The sequence below is a fragment of the Meriones unguiculatus genome, chromosome 10, assembly GCF_030254825.1.
Source record: "Meriones unguiculatus strain TT.TT164.6M chromosome 10, Bangor_MerUng_6.1, whole genome shotgun sequence".
Classification (NCBI taxonomy): Eukaryota; Metazoa; Chordata; class Mammalia; order Rodentia; family Muridae; genus Meriones; species Meriones unguiculatus.
The window spans coordinates 103,159,184-103,181,671 of NC_083358.1; the positions used below are offsets into that span (position 1 = coordinate 103,159,184).

The window sequence follows — 22,488 nt, forward strand, 5'->3', positions numbered from 1 at the left end:
TATTCTGAATTTCTGGCAGGTGTCCCAACAAAGGTGCAGCCTTTTCCCACCTCCCCAGGGGATCCAGGCCTCTCGCCAGCTCCTGAGCAGGCCACCCAGGCCTCCTCGCATCTCAACCTTGATGTCACTCAGCTGGGACGCTCTGGCCTGGCCTGGGCTAAGCAACCCTCTTCAAGGAAGGTTCTTGAAAGACTCCTGCCCAGGGTAGCCAGCAGCACCCTTCACAAACGGGAGAAATGCCATGGAGGGGCTGTAGGAGCTCAGCCTGCCTGACTGGGATGAGTCAGGTACCACTGGGCAACTTAGTCTCCCCAGGTCTCCAGTTTCCCGTCTGTACACAAGAACGAGCACCCAGACTCACTTTGCACCATGACTGATGATAGCGTGCTACTTTCAATGGTCTGCTGAGCAAGCATTCCATAAGCCATCACCCTTATTAACTCTCTCATAACCGGAGGGTTTTCATATATTTCATAGATAAGAAACTGCAGTGCCAAGAAATAGTTACCGGCTCTGCCTCATGCCTAGTAGGGGTAAAGCCAGAACTTATAGCCAGAGTTCCTGGCAACCATTCCTATACTCCCTTTCCCTGAGAAACATCAGCCTAAACCCTGTGCTCAGCTCCCCTTTATCAATCCCTGCTAGCTCAGCACCCACCCAGGAAAGGTGTCCGGAAGGATGGGGAGCCTGAGGCCACCCCTTCTTATGATTTTGCTTGGGACACTAGAACTGAGCATTCACAAAGGGGCATACTTGTGGTAATGTGTGCACAGGTGCGATTAAATAAGGCAGATATTTAAAAATGGTTGTCACTGTGCCCTGGCCATGTAGGAGTACTTTTGAGTCTGGTGTAACTAGTCAGTGATGAGCTTACGGGATAATATCATTATGCTTTCTGTGACGTGCTTCATGAGACAGCCTCTCGGTAGCTGAGAATGGCAGCTGGCAATGGAGATGATCCCATGTCTATCCATTTCATGGGCTGGGCAGCAGCTGTGTTCTAGGCCTGTTCGTTTTCCAGCCTGTGGCTTTTACCATCTCTATCGCTTTAGGATTCCACTTTCCCTCCACCCGCTGCCCACAGAATGGACAAAACTGTCACCCTTGCCCCAGGGTGGGAAGAGCCTGGGAAGAACATAATGGCTGTGGAAATATTTTTAAAGACTAGTGCTCTTAGCTGATTAGGAGGCACTTTGAATTCTGAAACGCCTTTTCCATCTTTTAATGTTATTTTGATTTTTGCAGGTGCTTTGTTGGAGTTTATTATAGCTTTTTTTTTTTTTTAGACTTTAAATCTCCCTGGTTTTTACGTGGTGACTTTGTTAATCGTGTTATTTAATTAGCCCGAGTGTCCTGGAGGTACTGCCTGGTTAATTCTCGAGCAGCCCTTCTGTAGCTGTGCGGTAAGCTGGCCATGGGAACCAAGAAGGACTCTGGCAGCGTGGGTATTCTTGAAGTGTCAGAGGCCTTTAGCTGTCCAGGAGGAGACACAGAGAGTCTTTCTGTGGTGCTTGCAAAGGATTAGACATGCCTTCCCAACCCTCCAACCCCAATGCCAGATGACCAACAGGTCATGTAATACAGATAAATTAAGAAATGACTTCAGCGTGGGCCCCAAGCTACATCAAGAACTTTCAGAGAAAAAAGAAGAAGAAGAAGAAGAAGAAGAAGAAGAAGAAGAAGAAGAAGAAGAAAAAGAAGAAAGAAAGAAAGAAAGAAAGAAAGAAACCAAGCTGCCCATTAATGAATGCACAGCAGCCTGGAAGATCACACATCCACATCCTAAGGTTGCCTTGGAAAATGAAATGGAAACGGCATGGTCACCCTCTCTCTGACCAAGAGCAGAGGCAAGGTCAAGGACCCTCACTTCCCCAGGGTCCAGAGGGGAGTATAGAGGAGAGCATGGGGAATTGGCATGAGATGGACTCACAAAAAAATCCCTCAGTTTCCTTTAAGCTGGTGTTTTTAATAAATACCAGGAACATTCGGGGGTGGGGGGTGGGACAAGAAGTCCTGGCGAATTAGGACATGTGAAGGAAGAGCTTTAGATTGGTTGTCTGTAGTGTGGGCTCTGGGCCTCCCATCCTGCCCTGCTTGGGTTCTGCACGCCTGTCCTGAGCAGTGATTGCCCGGCTCCCCGGATAAAGAAGGGTCAGTGTGTAACCCCTTCATCCCTTCCACCTAAAGAGTGTGTCTACACAGTCTACTTCCGCAGGAGGAAAAAGAAATCCTTCAGTTTATGTGAGGCCACAGCACATGAGACCTCTGGATCTACTCTCTGTGCCCTGGTTTCCACATCCCTGTTAAATGCTACGCTCGCTGGCGCGCTCACTCAGACAGGTGGCGGCTGCCCCACTCACTCACCTCCAGCACAACCTCCTTCAGCTGGAACTGTTTCTGCGCAACCTTGTCCGAAGGCACTGGTTCGTGGTAGTAGAGACAGAGCAGGTCATATCTCTTCAAGATCTGCTTGAAGTTCTTCTCCGAAAGGCTGACCACCCGGTCCTTCCCGTCGTACGTAGGGAAGTTCAGCCCTTCTTCTGCCCTGTTAAAGGACAGCAGCAAGGAAACCCCCACCACGAGCAGGTACGTTCTCTTCATTTGGGAAAAGTCTTGTTTCTCACTCCCCAGGATACCCATCACGGTAGACAGGACGGAAGGCCCTAAGGAGGCTTTGCTGAGCTCGGTAGGGAGCAAAGAGGCTGATCTCGCCTCCCTGGGTCCCACAGCTGTGCAGTCTTGGGCTCAGGACAAACTGGGGAGGCTTAAGGTGCACATGCGCACAGAGCAAGAGCCAGGCAGGAGGCTGGGAGGCCAAGCCCTAGATACCTCGCATAGCTCTCCCAGCCTCTGTCTCATTAAGAACTCCATTTTTAGGATGCAGTTGTTTCGGGCTAAAAATAAATCATGCAATGAACAATAATAAAAAAAAAGAGTCAGATATGACGCTGTTGAGGGATTTGTCTGTACAGTGGATTTGTCTGTCAGTAGTGGAGGGGCAGCAGGCAGGGGGGAGTGGAGAGACTGTGTGTGTGAGTGAAATAAGGCAGCAGCAAAGTCAAAGAAGAGAAGGGAACTCGTGGAGGTGGGCGGGGGTGTGAGGAGGAGGAGGGAGAGCAAAAGGGATGATGGTGCCAATAAGAAGGTGGACAGCTTAGAGTATCAGAAACGCCACTTTCATAGTGAAAGTGAACTGCCAGGGCCACTACACAGCGCCTTCGCCTGGCTTTCCACTGACGGCAGGCTCCCCCTCCACGTGCCTTTCTAGGTCTTCTTGGAAGCCCAGCGCTGGCAACACCATGCCCACACGTCCTTGGCAGTCAGGGACATAGAGATAGGCTTTCCCACTAACCCAGCACATGAAGCCGCGGTCCTGGCCCACTTTCCTTTCCAGTTTCCACGGCTGAGGGCTGCTAGAGGCAGGAGAACTGGTGATAATTTTAAAAAGTCAAAAACTTAAAAAGTTTACCAGTCCCCACAGGAACACCCATGGGCTTTTTGCCAATGCCCTGCAATATTTTTCCCCTTCCCTTACCCTTTCCCTTTCCCCACCCTGAATGACCTCTCCATCCCACATCCTACCCCACCTCCGCTTTCATTAACTGCCACCTGCCCCTCTCCCTCCCTACACAGGGTTTCTTTGTGTAACAGACCTGGCTATCCCGGACTCAATTTTTAGACCGGGCTGGCCTCAAACTTACAGAGATCTGCCTGCCTCTGCCTCCCTGAGTGCTGGGATTACAGTCATGTGCTCATTTATTTATTTATTTATTTATTATTTAATTTTTATTTTATGTGCTTTGGTGTGAAGGTACCAGATAGTTTGGAATTGGCATCACAGACAGTTGTGAACTCCCATGTGGTTGCTGGGAATGGAACTCAGGTCCATCTGGAAGAGCAGACAGCGCTCTTAACCACTGAGCCATCTCTCTAGCCTGCTCATTAACTCTTAAGGCACTGTTTTGCCCCTTTCTTTCTTATAGACAGATGGATAGGGACTTTATCCAAGCAGGGAAAGATCAGGATTGAAATCTCCACTCTGCCTTTTTAGTGGCCGGTAGACTCTTGCAGGATCGAACACCCTCTCTGAGGCCCAGGTCTCCATTATTTAAATGGGGAAGATTTAGAACACACAGATAGAAAAGCCTGGCCCAAAGCAAGCCCTTGAAAACAGTAGCCATTGTATGGAATTCCTTCTCACTGGAGTGGTGGGGCATGGATAATAAGTTTGTCCGTTTCTGATATCCTGTGTGAAACTTGTCTGGTCCACTCCCCATGAGCTCAGACAGCAACAGTGTAGGTCTGATTCCTGTGCGTTGTGCGGACCAAGGTGGACTGCTCTGCCGTGGGTGGGCCTGGGATTCAGAGTTCTCAAAGGCTGCACACTGCTGAAGGCAGGGCTCCGGGCTGTGTGGCTTTTCATCCAGCCGTTCTCCTGCCCTTACCCCTCTGGTGGCTCTTTGGTCCTTCTTCTGGTCAGATAATGGCTCTGTCATGCTCTTCAGAGGAGTGAGTGCCGCTTAGGAGTCTGACCAAGGCATATCTTCTTCGTGTTAGAAAGCAGTTACCCGTACCTTTTCCAGGGGCTGGAAGAAAAGCTAGTCCTAGTGTCCTGTCTGACTGTGTGGAGGCCCTCTGCTGCCTGCCACGAGAGCTCTGACCACTCTTTGCTTTCGTGCCCGGGAAAACAGGGCCTTGGAGAGTCCAGCACTGAAAACCCTGACCACATGCTGTCCTCTCAGGGTCGCTGTCCTCCCAGGGGCGCCTTCTCAACACTGTCTAAAGGGAGAGTCCTGGCCAAGCCTGCAAGAGTCCTCTTTCCTTAGAAAAAGTAGATGGCGGTGGGGGTGGGGGTGGGGTGGGAGAGGCTTGTCTTTTTGAGGTCAGCTTTGCAAACTGTTCCCAGTTGTCTGAATCTAAATAAAGGGTTACCTTTATTTAGAAGTCGCTCCACTTTTCTCAAGCTGTTTTCTTTTTTTCCCTTCTTTTTCATTCTGCTCATCCCCTCAACTCCCCCACCTTCCCCACCCTCCCACCTCCCCCACTCCACCCCCGCCGCCACTTTGAAACCCTTGACTCTGCATTACGCATTGATTTGCTATCAGACTTGGGTGTCATAACCTGTGCCCCACGTTAAATCCAGGACCTGTTCTCAATAAGCCAATGAAAAGAGCCAGATTAAAAATGGGGAGCAGAAAACAGATTTATTCAATGTGTGCGCAGTGGGAAGAGGGACAGTGCATCTAGTGGCTCCTTCAAGTTCATCTTCAGGGTTCTGAAGTGAGACTGAAAACCTAACTAGGGGGGCCAAGGATATTTCACCTAAGTGGGACCCTTTGCCATGAAAGTGTGACCTTTAAATGTAGGTGAGAATCGTGTGTTTGAAAAGATAAAATGATATGAACAAGAAAAGTAGTGTTTGGGAAGGTGGGCCAGCTTTCTGCTGCGGCCCCACCGCATTGGCACACCACAGTCTGGGCTTCAGCCCTGTCTCTTAGGTGGTCTAACAAGTCGACAGGACTGTGTGAAAACTTCGTGGGAGACAAGTTCTGCCCTTCCCTGTGCCTAGCGTGAGCTTCCTGGGGAAACTCCCGCTTCTTTGGGGCCTATTGTTTCACAGATTGAGAGATAGAGGAGTCTCTCCAGAATGTTTTCATTCCTGCTCAGCCTACCACAGACTTACAACTGACAAAACTGCAAGGGTCGAGGGAGAATTGTTTGTTTTCAATTGACTCCTGCCTTCAGCCTGGCTCCTGATTGATGGCTGCAGGGAGGAGTTCTTGTCAATAGAGAATGTCTGTGAGGGGCCTGCAGGCCTGCCTGAGGATGTGGTCTCTGACACACCTGAGGTGGCGCGTTGAGGGTCCCGGTGTAACCACTAGAGGGTAGGGGTTGGGGAGGGAGGGGAATGCCTACGTCCGTCCACCCTGTTGGAAAATGCACGTTTTTCTGGCTGATGTTCCACTGTAGCAGCCTTCTCTCCTCACACCTGTGTTTTCCTGGAGTCTCTTCTGGCTTTAGCCTCAACAGCCTCGCATTTGCTGTATCCTGCCTGACTGCCTCAAATCAGCTTTCCGCCTCCATCCAAGCTGCCCACACCACTGTTTAGGACGCTCCTGGATCTGTGTGGGTCTGCTGACACCCGTGGGCTTGGTTATATGTGCAGTTAGTGGCATTTTCAGTTCTGTTGCAATTGATTTTGAACAAGGAGTAAGTAAACAAACAAACACACACAGAGATAAATGTTCATTGTCACGCTGTGATACAAGCCTTTGGCTTTCTAGCAGTTTCTACCTCTTTATCTCTGTGAACAGGCACATCAACCCCAACCACATCCTTTTCCACTTGTTCTGCCTTGAAAGGTGGCGAGATGATTTCAAGAACATGATCCAGTTTGATCCTCTCTGTACTCGGCTTCACAGGGTGTCTTCTTTGCTAGTCCATTATACAGGTTTTCCTAGAGCATCTTCTATATGCCAATTTTTGGGTATAGGGGATAGATGCACCGTAAACCTGAAGTCACAAATTTACCTGGGGTGGGGAGAGAGAGAGAGAATGAGCACGCATGTGTAACCACATTATACAATGTGCCACATAGGAAAACATGCTCTCAGGAACAGTTGAGAAAGACAAAGGAAGAGATAGTGACAACTGACAAGTTGACGGAAGGAAGAAGTTGAGGGAGGTAGAGGCAGGTTCAAGACCAACCTGGTCTATATAATGAGTTCTAGGCCATCGAGGAATAGAGAGAGACCCTTTCTCAAAAAAAAAGTACCTTTTGATACCAGAGTGAGGGTCAGAGCCTGTGCCCCAGAGGCCTCCAGCTGTCCATTTGTCCTCAATAGGCCAATTAGAGGGACAATAATGAAGAGCAGAGAAAGAAGTTTTATTCAATATGGCCACACCAAAAGAGATCAGTAAACGGGTCCAGGAACTGTCTTGTGTCTGTGGGGTTCTGTCCTGAGGTGTAGGTTTAAAGGAAAAGCAAGAATTGTGCATGCTAAGCAATCCTGGTCAGGGTGTGGCCCTCTCAGACACTGATCCATTGTCTCCAGTCTCTCTGGGGAAGCAGGCTGACAGATGGATGTCAGAATGGTGTGAAATCCTCCTGGGAGACAAGCTGCCCCTCAGGCAACATCAGGGCTTTAACCTTTTCCTCTCCTTAACCCCCAGCGTTAGATTACCAGCTAAATTCCAATTTCTTAGGGTCTATTGTTTCCATAGTCTGGTAGCCAAAGGAAGGCAGGAACTTCGTGTCTCTCTAGAATTGCTTCTTTGCTTCAAGGGCAGTTACTTTCTGAGGCTAGACTCCACCAGAGTGGACAGCTGAAGTAGGGGAGGGATGAGGCTGAGGTCTGGAGAGGGGAGCCCAGGGGCTGGTCTCTATCTGCAGGCTCTTTCCAGCTCTAGGGAGACTAAGACCAGAAGGGCTTCACTGCCCCCCTGCTCCTCACCCCCCAACACACATTACTTTCCTTGATCATATTGTTTTATCCTTTTAAACACATACATGCTCGTTACATTTCAAGGTCACACCTACATGCAAAGGCACAGGTCAGCTCTCTTCACCCCTCCTTGGATCTCAGATTTCCAAGTTGTGAAAAATTGAGTGAGAGTTGAACTCTTTTCTGGCTCTAAAGTTTCCTAATTGGTTTTGAGAGTTTCTTGAGTTTCTCGGACCTTTCCTGGGTGGGGCTAGGCTTGAGGACGTGTGGCACACATTCTAATCTCTGAAGGAAGGTTTTGACAGGCGGCATCCAGGAGATGCCCAAGCTGGCCTCTCTCCTCGGGGAAGTCCCTGTCTGTGGTGACCGCCTCCACAGCGTTCTTCTTTGACTAAAATACTCCACCCAGTGGACAAAGCCGAATATGGCATTTTTCTTTGTGTAAGCCTTTGGAGCCCTGTGGCCTTGTTGGGGCAGCTCGCTGCTGCCCTAGGGGAGAGCAGACTCTGGTGTCCACATCCCCACGTTTCGAGACTTTGCCAGCACAGGTGTGGTGGCTGCCCGAAGCCTTCCTTCCCTCGGAGCTCTGAATGTCAGGTGCCTCTCCGAGCCTTTCGACTTCCCCAGCAATGGAAACTTAGCAGAATCAAGTACAGAGAGAATAACTTTGGGCTGACAAGCTCCAGGGCACCACTAGCACGATCTGATCCCAGCTTTTGACAAACGTTACTTCCCTTGGGGAGACTGTCGGTCTAGATGGGCGCTGCCATTTGCTTCCGGATACGTGGCGCTTCTCCTTGGAAACACCCCTCCCACTGGGGTTCTTAGCCTCTTCCATAGGCCTGAAGGTTATTGGATCAGGAAAACATCTGTTACCAGCGTTCTCATAACTTGCCTGGGCCCAGAGCGGAGCTCAGTAACAATGTATTAAATAACATCATGGAGTTCCTTTGCTCCTGGCCTTTTCAGAAGCAACACCAATTTATTCCCTTTTAGCAGCTTGATGAAGCTGGTGATTTTACTCCTTTTAGCAACTGTATGTAGCTGGTAATTTTACCCCTCCGACCGAACAGATGGGCAAACTGAGGGACAGGGAGAGGTTAAGTACATTGTTTAAGGCCCACATGGCTAGGACTGGCAGAGCTGGGATTTGAACCCAGCTGGGGAACTCTTGTGTCTGTCCCCAACACATGTTTCCCAACCAGCTTTCTCTGAGGTCTTGTATCACTTACACAAGCCAAGAACTGCTACACAGCTGTAGGAGGCTTGCCCACGTGGGTTTTCACACTCAACCAGATAAATTCCCTGATAGTTGAGATTACAGAAAGAAAGGAAGAGGCTGTCCTTACTAAAATTATTGCTGTGATGAAACACCATGACCAAAAAGAGCTTAGGAAGGAAAAGGAGAGAGACATTCTAGAGAGACATTGTTTCACTTACAATGGCAGTCAGGGCAGAAACCCAAAGAAGTTAGGAAGCCAGAGGCAGGCGCTGATGCAGAGGCCATGGGGGAGTGCTGCTTACTGGCTTGCTCCTCATGGCTCTCTCAGCCTGCCTTCTTAGAGAACTCTGGACCAACAGGCCAGGAATGGCCTCACCCTCAGTGGGTTGGAGTGTGTGTGGGGGGGGGGGGGTCCACACCTTACATGCTTGCCTCCAGTCTGATATTCTGGAGGCGTTTTCTCAGTTGGGGTTTCCTCCTCTCAGATGACAACAGCTTGTGTTAAGTTGCCATAAAATTAGCCATGGGGCGGCTAATGCTTCCTGCACTTGCTCTGGGGCAGCCGCTGGGCTCATCACACTTCTACACTGTTTTATTTCAATCGCATTGAAGTGAGTATCGAGGCTTCCATTTCACAGGCGAAGAAGCTGAGGCCGAGTAAGGTCAGGTAACCAGCCTGTTGTCACACGGCTGTGAGGAGCAGACACTAGACTTGGGGTTGACTCTATTGTCTCTATCTGGCTTGCTATGGCTTCAGACGGCTCTACATAAGGAGGGCAGCCTGCCCGACTAAAAAGAGGGAGAAGGTCAAATGCCATAGGATTTACAAGGCAGGAGAATAAGGGAAAACAGGAGGACCGAAAAACAAAGCAAAGGAGTAAGGAGGGAAGAAGGAGGGAAGGTACTTAGTTTATTGGAAGAGGTAGACAAGGAAGTAGAAAGATTAGTTTGTCCTGTGATGAGAAGGGTAGCAGAGAGAAAACAAAAGGTGTCAGAGAGGACGTATGGAAGGGTCCAGATGCAAGAAGTTGAGTGAGGCTTCCTCCCATGAAGACGCCAAGGATTCAGTGCTCAGCCTCTTCCAGGGCCACAGAGACTTTGCAGGTATGGTTGAGTACATCCTGAGATAAGAAGATCAAACCCAGGTTATATGTGTGTGTGCGTTCGTGAGTGGGTACGCATGTCACGGCACACATACATGCAGAGGTCAGGGGAAAACTTGGGGGACTCGGGTTTTTGCCTTCCACCAAGAGGGTCCTGCAGCAAACTCAGGTCACCAGGCTTGGCAGCGAGAGCCTTTCCCGCTGAGTTCTCACCAGTCCTGTTATGTTTGCTTTCATATCATTCACAATCACTGCCAACAGATTAAAGGTGAGTCTCAATTTGCTGGTTTACAAATGATTCATTCTGTTTGTATTTATTAAAATAATTAAGCAAGAGAAAGGTGACTGTGTCAATAAATGTTTACATGACACATTGGCTAAGCAAACACACATCAGATATAAAGCAAAGTTTTTTTTTTTCTTTTAAAAGTTATATCTTTACGTGCTGTTTGGGTGAGAATGATCTCCCATAGGCTCATATATTTGAATGCTTTTTCCCCGGTGGGTGGAACTATTTTAGGAAGGACTAGGAAGTATGGCCTTGTTAGAGGAGAAGTGTCACTGGGAATAGACTTTGAGTTTTCAAATGTCCATGCCAATCCCAGTCTCTCTGCCTATTGCTCCTGGGTCAGATATGAGTGCTTAGCTACTGCTCTAGCATCATGCCTGCCTGCCAGCTGCCATCTCTCACCGTGATGGCTATGGACTCACCTTCTGAACCTGGAAGCCAGCCCCAAGTTAAATCCTTTCTCTTATAAGTTGCCTTGGTCATGATGTCTCCTTATAGCAACAGAAAAATAACTAAGACACTACAGAAAACTGCGAATAAGTAAAGTATAAAATTTGACAGGCAAGAAAGATGGCTCAGCACTTGCTATCAAGCCTGATGACCTGAGCGGGGTCTGAAGAACCTGCATGGTCAAAAAAGAGAACTGACTTCTACAAGCTGACCTCTGATCTCCACATCAGTTCTCTGGCACACGTGTGTCCACACATGTAAACACACACAAGAGTAAATAAATGTAATGAAATATAAAATTTGAGGCATTTTGACCTCAGTACATCCACATAGCCATCATCACAGTCACGACAGTGGCTATGTGTGTCCACCCACGAACTTGGGAGTCTTCTATACTATGCCCCTCCTCCACATCCTTCTCCTCGGCTTTTTATTATTTTGACTATCGATTAGTTCACATTTGGTGCAATTTTCTTTTTCTTTTTTTTTTTTTCTGGTTGGCACTTTTTTTTCTCACCATAATTATTTTGAGATCCAATCAGGCAGTATGCTAATCGTTCATCATTTTTATTGCTAACTAAAAATTACATGATGTCAACATAATCAGTTTGTTTATCTATTCCCCATGGTAGAAATTTGTTGTTTTGTTTTATATTCCACAGAGCTACTAAGAGCATTTCACTCACGCCTGTGATTCCTATCAGGTCACTGCAGAACGAAGACACAGTTTGTTTATTATTTACTTGTGAATATTCCATCAGTTTTTGTGCCATCTCTTGGCACGACAGTTTATCTCCGCTGCATTGCTTTGCTCCTTTGTCAAAAGTCAGTTTTCTGTGGATGTGCAGGCCTGGCTCTATTTGTTCCTCAAATCAATAGATCTCTTTAAATGTTAATAATGCAGCCTCAAATTCTGGAGCTTTGAAAGTCTTCAATGAAGCTATAATTGTCCCCATCTTTTGTTTCAGGTTTTTTGTTTTGTTAGTTTGTTGTTTTTGTTGTTCTTGTTCTATTTTGTTTTGTTTCTGCATTTCCACCTGAACTTCAAAATTAACTTGTGATTTTAAAAAAATGACTAGTTCTTGTTTCTTTGTTTTAAGAACTAGAAATAGGGGGCTAGATGTGGTGATGAGTGCGTATAATCCCAGTGCTCAGGAGACAGAGACGGGCAGATCTCTGAATTCGAGGCCAGCCTGTTGTTGGGACAGCCAGGGCTATACAGAGAAACCATGTCTTGGGAAAAAGAAAGAAAGGAAGAAAGAATGAAGCAATTGGAGGGCTGTAATGGATGCTCAGTGGTCAAGAGCACTTGTTCTTTCAGAAGAGCTGGACTGGGTTCTCAGCATCAACATGATGGCTAACAACAGTCCCAGGGGACCAAACACTCTCTTCTGGCCTCCAAGGGGACAGAGCATGCATGTAATTCAGACACGCATGCAGGCAAAAATCCATTCACATAAAATAATTAAGTCTTTTAAAAAACTACTCTGGAAGATCTTTGGATACTAGATAAACAGTTGGATCAGTTAATACCAAATAGTAGTTATTAACAAAATCATTCATCTTCATTAAAAAAAAAAAAGAAATAGAAATAGAGACAGTTTATGGAGACAGGGAAAGCATTCCTGGGAGTAGAAGTGAGCAGGAAAAGGCAATGAGCTCCCAAAAATGGTGGGTGGTCAGAGTCTTCCGGCCTGTTATAAGACATGAATGCAACACAGGTCTGTAACATGTGGAGAAGCCATTGATACCAGCATATCTCACAGCAGGATATTCCTGTGGTATGGGTCTCCTGGTGATGATTCTGTTTCTTTTTTATTTTTATTTTTTTAGTATTTTAATTATGTGGTGGGGTATGTGCATGCCTGGGAATGCCAGCGGCAGCAGCTCCTTCAGACCTAGAGTTAGAGGTGGTGGTTGTGAGCCACGCAATGTGAGTGCCAGAAACTGGGCTCTGGTCCACTGCAGGAGCAGCATTGCTCTTAGCCAGTGGGCCCTCTCTCTTACCCATTACTATTTTTAAAAAGGTGTTTTTATTTTGCTGTTGTCTCTGGAAAACATATTTTTCTGGGCAAGCCAGCAAATGCTGAGGCTGACAGTTTCTGCTGTGCTGCTGTCTTTCTGTGTCTTAAGGTTGTTCACTAATCTCTTCAATGAGTCTGTTGTTCTTGGCAGTGGTGCATTTTTCACTTTGGGCATTATTGTTTTCATCTCTAGAAGTCTAACCCTCTGGCTGGTTCTGTGTGAACGCTGCTTGATGAACCCTCCTGTCTAGCCCTTTCGTCATTCTTTCCTCATCTCAAATAGTTTCCTTCAAAATCAGCGCATGGACCCTAGCACTTGGCTCAGGGCTCAGATCCTCACCATGTCTTCACATATGTCTCGGCTCACAAACTTCTGTTCTTATCTGTCTGTCTGTCTATCTATCTATCTATCTACCCACATACCCACCTACCTATCTATTTAGATTTATTCATTTTGTCTTATTTGTGTGAGTGTTTTGCCTACATCTGTGTCTATACCATGATACCCATTCCTGGTACCCAACGAGACTCAAAAGAAGGTCTGAGAAGCCCTGGAACTGGAGTTACAGATGGTTGTAAGATACGGAGATGGTAGGAACTGAATCCGGGTCTTTTGCAAGAGCAGCAAGTGCTATTGACCGCTGAGCCATCTCTCCAGTCCTGGTAGCAGTCTTCACAAACTTGAGCCTTCTCATCTTCTTGAACCCTCGGCTCCATCTCAGCATAGGAACTCTACATCTGTCATCCACTTCCCAGAAGCTCTCTTCAGGAAAATGTGGAGCTCAGAGACCAACTTACTGGAATTGGTTCTCTTCTCGCACCATGGGGGTCCTGGAGATGAAACTCATGTCCTCGGGCTTAGCAGCAAGTGTCCTTATCCTCTGGTGACCTCCTTCCTCTGCTCTAGATGGAAGGTGCTTTGAACACTGTTGTAGCAGGTGTTTGGTTTTGTTTGTTTTTCTTGGTGAGGTGGGGATTCTTTCTAATAGAAAGATACATTTGCTCCTGCTGCTCTGTTTAAGCTGCAAGCTTCTAGAAGCCTTAGAAATCAGGAATTCAGTCTCAGTCTATTGTGGTTACTGTAACAGAATATTATTAAAAATGGTTTATACACAGCAGAAGTTTACTTTTCATAGTTCTAAAGGCTTAGAGCTCCCAGCAGACTTAGTGGCTCTTGAGGTCCTTCCTGTTGTTTCCTAGAAGATGCCTTTTTACTGCAACAGTGCAGGAGAGAAGGGAGGAGGGACCTCCCTGCAACCCCTTTTATAAGGACAATAATCCCACACATGAAGGCTGTATCTAATTGATACCTGATGCCTTCAAAAATGCTGCTCTAGTCCCACAACACGGGGCGAGGAGCCCAGCATACCCATCACTCCGGCTGGTTGCAGTTATTTCAGGTTGTTTGGGATTTTTTGTTTGTTTGGATTAGGACTATTTCTAAGAAATTAGAAAAACTAGAGATATTTAAATGAGATTATGGTAGGACTCAGGTAGCAAAACCCTAGTGCAAAATAGCTTTGGAAAACTGGAGATGGCCACTGTGGATTGCTGTGTCTTCGTTACTTTTCCGTTGCTATGATAAAACTCCATGACCAAGGCAACTTGCAGGAGGAAGGGCTCATTTGGCTCATGGTTCTAGGGTGATAAGAATCAATCCCGGCAGGGAGCCACTGCAGTAAGCAGCAGGAATGATGGGAACAGGAAGCTGAGAGCTCACACCTCAACTGCAATTGTGAGCATGAAGCAGAAAGAGTGAACAGCAAGAGGAGTAAGACCATAAACTCTCAAAGCTCATCAACAGTGACACACTTCCTACAGCAAGGCTGCTCCTCCTGAGCCTCCCCCAAACAGTGGCACCAGCTGGGGACCAGTGTCCAGATATCTGAGCCTATGGGGGAGGGGACGTTGCTCACTCAGACCATTTTACTGTGATTCTTCTCAGCAATGCCACCAAGCTTTCCCCCATTTTCACTTCTCTGCTATACTTTCTCCTGCCTTAAGCACTCATCATGCTATTGGCTGTGTCTTGTTGCTGAATAGCGATTGCACAACTTCTGGTCTCTCTGCTCAGTTCTGTCATCTAAAAGATATTATAGTGATTTTCTTCCTAGAGACCACAGCAACATTTTCCCCAATCTCATAAGCTAAATCTGAGTCATATGCCTCTAGAAGCTCCAGGCCAGGCACTGTGCTCACCCTGAATCCTTCAGATGCTGGATGGTGTGACTTCCTCTAGAGCCTTGGACTACTCATCATTGTCGAAAAGTAGGAGGAATGTGGGAATGCATGCTAGTTACTTTTCTCCTTGCTACACCTACATGGTTGACAAGGAGTCACTTGGGGAGGAAAGGCATATTTTGGCTAAGAGTTTGGGGGTGCATTGCAGAGAAGGCATGGTGACGGGAGCGTGAGGTAGCTGGTCACACTTTCTCCTCAGACCAGAAGCAGAGAGAGGGATGCTGGGGTTTTGCTCACTCTCTCCTGTCTATTCAGTCTGGGGCCCTAGCTCATAAGATAGTTACACCAGAATTCAGGGTGGGTTTCTTGCTCAGTTAAACCTTCCCGGACAGTCCATGGTGGACACACAGACAGGTGTGTCTTTCGGTTGATTTAAAATCCCATCTAGTTCATCAGTCAGAATGACTGTCACAGGGAGCAATCTCAGTGCTGGACTAGGTGGGTGGTATGCTATTTATAAGCACTTCAGACAAATAACCACACACAGATAGGAACAAAATAACCAAACTGCCCCTTCATCCCTGAAACACAAAAAGCCAGCTTCATTATGATGACAATAGCATTTCTTAACTCTGGTGGAATATTTTGGAGACGTCTAGATGTGCAAATTTGGATTTGAGTTTGATGAATGAAACGAACAGGGCTCTAGAGAACATCTTTTCTTGCCCAGAATTAATAGTGTTCGTATGCTTGCTTCTTCTTAAGTTGTATTTCAGCCTCGACATTCCCTAAAGTTCTTGCCTTTTATAGCACAGTGCATTATAGGAACAAATTAGACAGCCTGGTGATGGCTAAGAATAACTGAAGTTCTACCATGGTCAAAACCGTGGTGATAGCTGAGCAGTGGTCAGTGTGCCTGAGTCAGGAGCTGGCCCAGCTGACACCCCTTAGGACCATGTGGGCTCCTGGGAAGCTGAAAGCCTTTATTTTAGGTGGCAGGACATCTCAAGTTATTATATGGGGTACCTAGAATGCTTAGAGCACTGAGAATGCTGTCACCTCCCCCTTCCACTGAGAAGTTCGAGAACTGGCCATTTGTAGAGCTCACCACTCTCATCCAGGGCGGTGCCACGCCCTCCATCTCCATGGATGAACACGATGCCTGCCTGGCAGGTCCACGGTGAGAGGGCTACTGCCTTCACCTACCTTATGGACAAAGAACCTGAGCTGCGGAGACAGGATTCCTTTGTCCAGCATCGTGCATAATGAAGGAGGAAGCTGGGACCCAAGCAGCTGGGCCTCTGGCTGGAGAGCATGTGTAATGAGCCGCTGTGTGCCTCTGCTAAGTGCTGGAGGGGAAACATAAAAACAGTGCCTCATGGCTTCACAGACAGAACTAACTCAGCGTAAGTGCTGGATTTATTTATTTTTTAACCATAGATATCTCTCTATTTCACGCCAAGCTCTAGCCCTGGGAATTACCACCAATGTTACCACTTTGGGATTTAAAGCCAGAAGTCTCCATCGGAGCTGCTCATTGGGGAACAATTTTGCCTCTCCACTCTCCCCCTCCCCCCCACCGCCTCAACGTCTGTAAACACTGTTGAGTACTTCGGGAGTGGGTCGATGCAGGGGTGCAGTAAATGTCTTACAAAGCACGAGAAGGAATTTTCTGGCCCAAGCCTGTCACTGGAGAAGTTTTAGGCGAGACTGAAACAGAGCTTCCAGGCTGCTCACTGAGGTTCCCTCTCTGTGGACACTACCAGGAGAGTTGGTGAATTCTGGAGTGGCGGGGATCTCATTGCCGCTCACACTGCCTGGATAAGTGGGTGGCACACGTCACTCCTGTAAATGAGCCTGCACCTCTATCACCGTCCTGTAGCTGGTTGCTCTGTATGGCTCTCGCTTTTTGTCTAGCAGACTGGGGGTTAAGTGCAGGCTGGGAAGAACACTATCCTTACCTGTCCCCAGAGAAGCCTCTGGGGTTACCTACCTCTTTCATCCTTCCTGAGTTATAGTCCAGTGTGGTCATCAACTATTTCTGCTCTTCTGTGGTAGCAGACTCTCAACCCTGTCTCAAGATTTCCTGATTATTATCCACAGTAGACAAGCAGGCTGATGGCGCCAAGATTCTCAAGGTTCTTTGAGCGTCTGCTCTGTGATTTGGTTTTGAAGTACACAGGAATGTGTGGACACATAATCTGTGAGGCTTGAGGCAGGTCGTCCTCGTGGCCTCCAACACCTGTGGGCTCTTAGTATCCCCATTTCGTCATCTCAGCAAGCTTCCAAGAATAGACTCTGTATCTTGCAATGTGTGGCCTGGGTCCACGGTATCCAGAAACATCCCTCGGCCCCTCCTTCTGAGGGCAAAGGGACTGCAAATCTTCCCTCTGACTCACAACTAAAGCTCTGACTCACAGCTTCCAAAGCAGTGAGGTTGGAGAGCTTGGAGAAGGGGACTTGGATGCCACAATTCTCCTCCACCTGTTTGTGAATTCAGCAAATGCCTACACAGCTAATATTATTCTCGTACCTCAGTTGCTAGATGGGACTCTATAAACTCAGAAGTCAAATGATTTTCTGAAGGTGACCTCACTAACAAGCTTGGCGGCCCATGTCTCCAACTGCGAAGGTCCTGGCCTTTGCATTCCCGGCCAAGAAATGCATTGACCTTGTTAAGCATGGTAATGTCCGTAAACACTGGTTGCCTTAACTAAGAAGGGGAGTTGGTGGAGGGGTGACTGGAGTGGGTCAGATTTAAGTGCTGAAGCAACAAGAGTATGTCCTCCCTAGCAAAACAAAATGGAACTTCTAGACATGAAAAATAAAATCCCTAGAAATAAAAGAAGGTTTGACATTGGCGGAGAGCAACAAGGCACAAAAAGGAACGATGAAAAACTGGTCTAGAACAGAAAAGAAAGGAAAAGTGGGTGGAGAAAGGTAATCAGGGGAAATGAAAGCAAGGAATTAGGAAGGAAGGTAGAATAAGGAAGGAAGGCAGAAGAAAAGAAAAGAAAGAAAGGAGAGGAAAGAAGGACAGGCTGGCAGTCTAAGCTCTGTCCATCTATAAGACACAAGTGAGTAATCTGGGACACGTGTAACTGGAGTCTGTGAGGAGTAGAACAAGAGGAGGATCAGATACACTGTTTAAAGCAATAAATAGCTAAACAGTCTGATGGAAACTAAGTCCACAAACCCAAGTAGTATAACAAACCTCACCAGGGAAAGCAGGGAGGGGGAAATAGGTAAGGCTAACAATCAACCTCTGGAAAGAGGTGATACAAGACATAATGAAGACTGTTGATTTTCTTGTGCAGCTCCTGTCTCCTCCAGGTCCTTCTCTCCCCCCACCCTTCCAGAAGACACCCAGCTCTCTGCCCAAATCTTGGCTGTGAGTCTCAGCATCTGCTTTGTTCCTTTGCTGGGTGGGGTCTTTCAGAGGACATCTATGGAAGGCTCCTGTCCTGTAACCTTTCTTCAGCTTCTTCAGTGTCTATTCTATTTTCCATTCTGAATGAGAATTAGGCATCCTCTCTAGGGTCCTCCTGGTAACTTAGCTTCTTAAGGTATGTGGATTGTAATATGGTATCTTGTATTGTATGGTTAATATCCGCTTAAGGGGGGCCTGTGGAGACTGATGCAACACCCAAGTACCATGCATGGAGAGGACCTAGGCTCCCTGCTCAGATTTAGCCAATAGGTAGTTCAGTCTCCGTGTGAGTCACTTAGTAAGGGGACCAGGGGCTGTCTCTGGCATGAACTCTGTTGTCTGCTCTTTAATCACTTCCCCCTGGCAAGGCGGCCTTGCCAGGCCACAGAGGAAGAGGATGCAGGCAGTCCTGATGAGACTTGATAGTCTGGGGTCAGTTGGTAAGGGAGGAGGGCTCCCCTTTCCTGAGGGCTAGAGGATAGGGATGGGGGGGAGGGGGAGGGAGACAGGGTAGAACTGGGAGAGAGAAGACGAGGGAGTGGGCTACAATCAGGATGAAAGGTGAATAAATGAAAGAAAGAAGAAAGAAAGAAAGAAAGAAAGAAAGAAAGAAAGAAAGAAAAAGAAAGAAAAAGAAGAAAGCCAGAGAAGGTGACATGTAAAGGGACAGATGTAAGGATGCCTCTAGCTAGACATTTTGCAAGCCAATGGTGCAGCAGCCAGCATGTTATAGGCAGCATCTTCCTTGCCTGTGAGGAGATGTCCAGGGCAGTAGAGTTGGAAGTGATACCAGTGTGAACTGCATTAATGACTGTGGGTTCCTGATCTGCAAGCACTGCCCTGCGCACATGCAGCCTGTCTCACTGAAAAAGGTGTTGAGGGAGTCATCTCTTCCTCTGACGGTCTTGGCACTTGGCAAACCAGGCTAGGTGCCGTGCTCCACGTGGTGAGCTCTCAGATGCACTCATACACAGCGGCTGAGGAGAAGCTGGCAGGGGTAAGAGGGCAGAGTGGCCCCTGCTTCTTAGGCAGTCGGTGTGAGGGAATCTACTGCATTCACTACTTTTGTTGAATTTCTCACTGGAGCTCTCTCCTGTGTGATACGGCAAGAAATGGAAATACAACATATATGGGCTTTACAAGATACAATACATTTGTCACTATTTGTCATGATTTCCAGCAACCACGTGGCTCATAACCATCTATAATGAGATCTGGTGCCCTCTTCTGGCATGCAGGCACACATGCAGGCATGTGTATAAATAAATAAATAAATAAATAAATAAATAAATAAATAAATGAAAAGTAACCTCAAAAGTTACTTTCCAGAAACTCTAACACTGCTAGTATGCTGTACCATTTACTATAAAATGTTGCAGTGAGAAGCTACCTCAGCCAACGATGGTCATACACTGAAAACTAAATATTAAAACTTAAATTCTTTCCAAATTGATCTCTAGGAGTGAGCAAGATGGTTGAGTGGGTAACAACACTTGAGGAATACTAAGCCTGAGGACCTAAGTTCAATCCCCCGGTGTACTGGCTGGTTTTATGTGTCAGCTTGACACAAGCTAGAGTCAGAGAGGAAGGAGCATCAGTTGAGGAAACACCTCCATAAGATCCAGCTTTAGGCATTTTCTCAATTAGTAATCAACGAGGAAGGGCCCAGCCCATGGTGGCTGGTGTCATCCCTGAACTGGTAGTCCTGGGTTCGATAAGAAAGCAGGCTGAGCAAGCCATGAAAAGCAAGCCAGTTAGAGGCACCCCTCCAAGTCCTCTGCATCAGCTCCTACCTCCAGGATCCTGTCATGTGTGAGATCTTTTCCTGACCTCTTTAGTGATGAACAGCATGTGGAAGTGTAAGCTGAATAAACCCTTTCCTCCCCAACTTGCTTTTCAGTCACAGTATTTCATTGCAGCAATAGAAACCACAACTAAGACAGCCAGGATCCGCGTGGTAGAAGGAGAGAACCAGATTCAACAGGTTGTTCTCTTAGCTCCATTGGAACCCACTCACCCACAAAATAAATAAATGAATAAACAACCAGGTGAGCTGAAGCTTCACCTTAATGCTAATGACCATTTCAGGAGTCATTTTGATACAAACTGTCAAGTTGATTTTAAATTTTGTCTGGAAATATAAAGGGCTAAAAATGGTTTAAAAGTTTCAAAGCAAGAACTAAGGGGTAATTTCTTTGCTTAAGGAGTTATCTACCTTGATCTCAAGACACTATGAAGTTATATTAATGAAGACAGAATTATATTCACATACCCCTAGAAACTTTCATCAATGTATCAAAGCGACGGGCCGAGAAGCAGAGTCACACAAATATTTGAATAGTTGACTGTTGAAGATATAATTTAATGGCAGGCTGCTTGCCCAACGTGAATGATGGCTTGGGTGTGATGCTCAGTACAGTAAAATGAATGAATGAATGAATGAATGAATGAATGAATAGATGAATGGATGTGAGAGAAAGGTTGATTGACTATTAATGATGTTGCTAAGGTGGTTTATAGAATAAAATGTGGTTCTCTTACTGTGCAGCTTTTTGAAGTTTTAACTCGCTGTGGCAGGGCAGGGGAAACTCCCCTTTTCTCTGCTTCTTAAAGACCAGTAGTCCAGAGCAGACGCTTGCCACTTCTGGGGACTTCATGGGACCCACACTCAACAGAAACAGGGAAGAGAGAAATTCACAGTCTTGTTTCAACCATCTCTAGGTCATCAAATCCTGTTCTTCCTTCCTGGAGTTGAATGTGTGAGCCATTAAGTTGTTACATCCCCTCCCTTTCTCCATCCCTTCTTCTTCCTCCCTTCCTCCTTCCCTTCCTCCTTTTTTTCTTCCCTCCCTCTTTCCTTTTTACCTTCTCAAGCAAGATCGTTTTTTCTTGTTCCATGCCACCAAAGATTTGGGACCAAGACTCAATGTTCGGGAATTTAAGATATACTCAAACATTGCCTCCTGCCCCCCAACCCCACATTTGGATTTGTGTGTAAAAAGAGCATGCTAAGGAGAATGGACCCACACAATCGGCAGGGAGATGTCCTACCTCAGGGGACTGGACAGCTCCAGCCTTTCTTCCGGTGGGATGATGTGGTTTTGGGGTGAGGTAACGGGTGGTTCTTACAGCAAGGGACCTGGACTGGAGGGAGGTTCCTTAGGATTCGAAAGTTGAGTTTTGGAGCTGTGGGCTTTGGCAGACATGTCTCTCAGGAGAGGTAAGACACAGGCAGAAATGTTCCATGCTCCCCGATTTGGTGAGGCCCACACAGCTGCTGCTGGGCACCCGGAGTCATTCCGGCAGACTGCACATAGTATTGACATATACTGTCATCTGACACATCTCACACACTTCACGGCAACTGTTTTCTTCTGAAATTGAACCCTGTACTCATCCCCAGAGCCAACAGAGGAGAGTGCTGGAAGGAAAAGCCCTGAGGACTAGGGCTCTTGAACAGGAAGTCTTAGAAAATGGTCCCCCGAGTGTCATCTCCCACTTGGGACTCAGGCACACTCATTTCCACTTACTGCTCAGGCTCAGCGGTGGACAAAATTGTTTCCCTTCGTTCTTCAGAGCACAGCTGAGACAAGCTGACATTTCCAGGAAGAGTTTAGCTGAATGCTAAGGGAATAGTAGGTAGTTCAGATGCCTGTTTCAGGCTGGGCTGCTCGGCGGATGGTGTGATCATCGGGAGTATTGTGGAGCAAAAGCTGGTCCCCCGCCCTTCCCACTGAGGGTGGAATATACGCCTGTCCCATTGGTGGCTTTATTTACCCCATGGAATGTTAGTGGGTATAATGTGGACAAAGCTTTTATTTTTGCCAGGCTTGGCTTTATCTCTGGTCACCTGTCCTGCAGTCAGGCCTCAGCATGACCCATGGAAAAGACCCAAGCCGATCCCAGCCTGAGTCACTGGCAGCTGACCCGCATACCCTGCTGTGTGACCTCTGGCATATTAACCAAGATTTAATTCATCTTGTAAAAATAAGCTCTTCCATCTCATCTATGTGAAAATTTGCTATATGTGTATGTGTTTTGTTTTGTTTTCTTTCTTTCTTTCCTTCTTTCTTTTTTTTTTTTTTTGTTTGGTTTGGTTTTTCAAGACAGGGTTTTTCTGTATAGCCTTGGCTGCCCTGGACTCACTCATTTTGTAGATCAGGCTGGCCTTGAACTCACAGAGATCTGCCTGTCTCTGCCTTCTGAATGCTGGGATTAAAGGCGCGCGCCACTGCCCCCTGCTGCTGGTGTTTTTAATAAACGACAAATTTGCATATACAGCAACCAATTGTTTGAAATATATGTCTTTATAATCTTATTACCAGTAAATGTTGGCAAAAAAGG

General features: G+C 46.9%; 1 protein-coding gene across 1 annotated transcript in view; it reads right to left on the reverse strand.

Moving 5' to 3' along the window:
• Casq2 (calsequestrin 2) overlaps positions 1 to 2,831 on the reverse strand; it is a 60,800-nt gene extending 57,969 nt beyond the window's left edge. The window contains exon 1 of the mRNA XM_060392967.1: positions 2,365 to 2,831. Coding sequence (XP_060248950.1) covers positions 2,365 to 2,640 — 276 coding nt within the window. The 5' untranslated portion in view covers positions 2,641 to 2,831. The remainder of the gene's footprint in view (positions 1 to 2,364) is intronic.
• Positions 2,832 to 22,488: the final 19,657 nt, after the last annotated feature.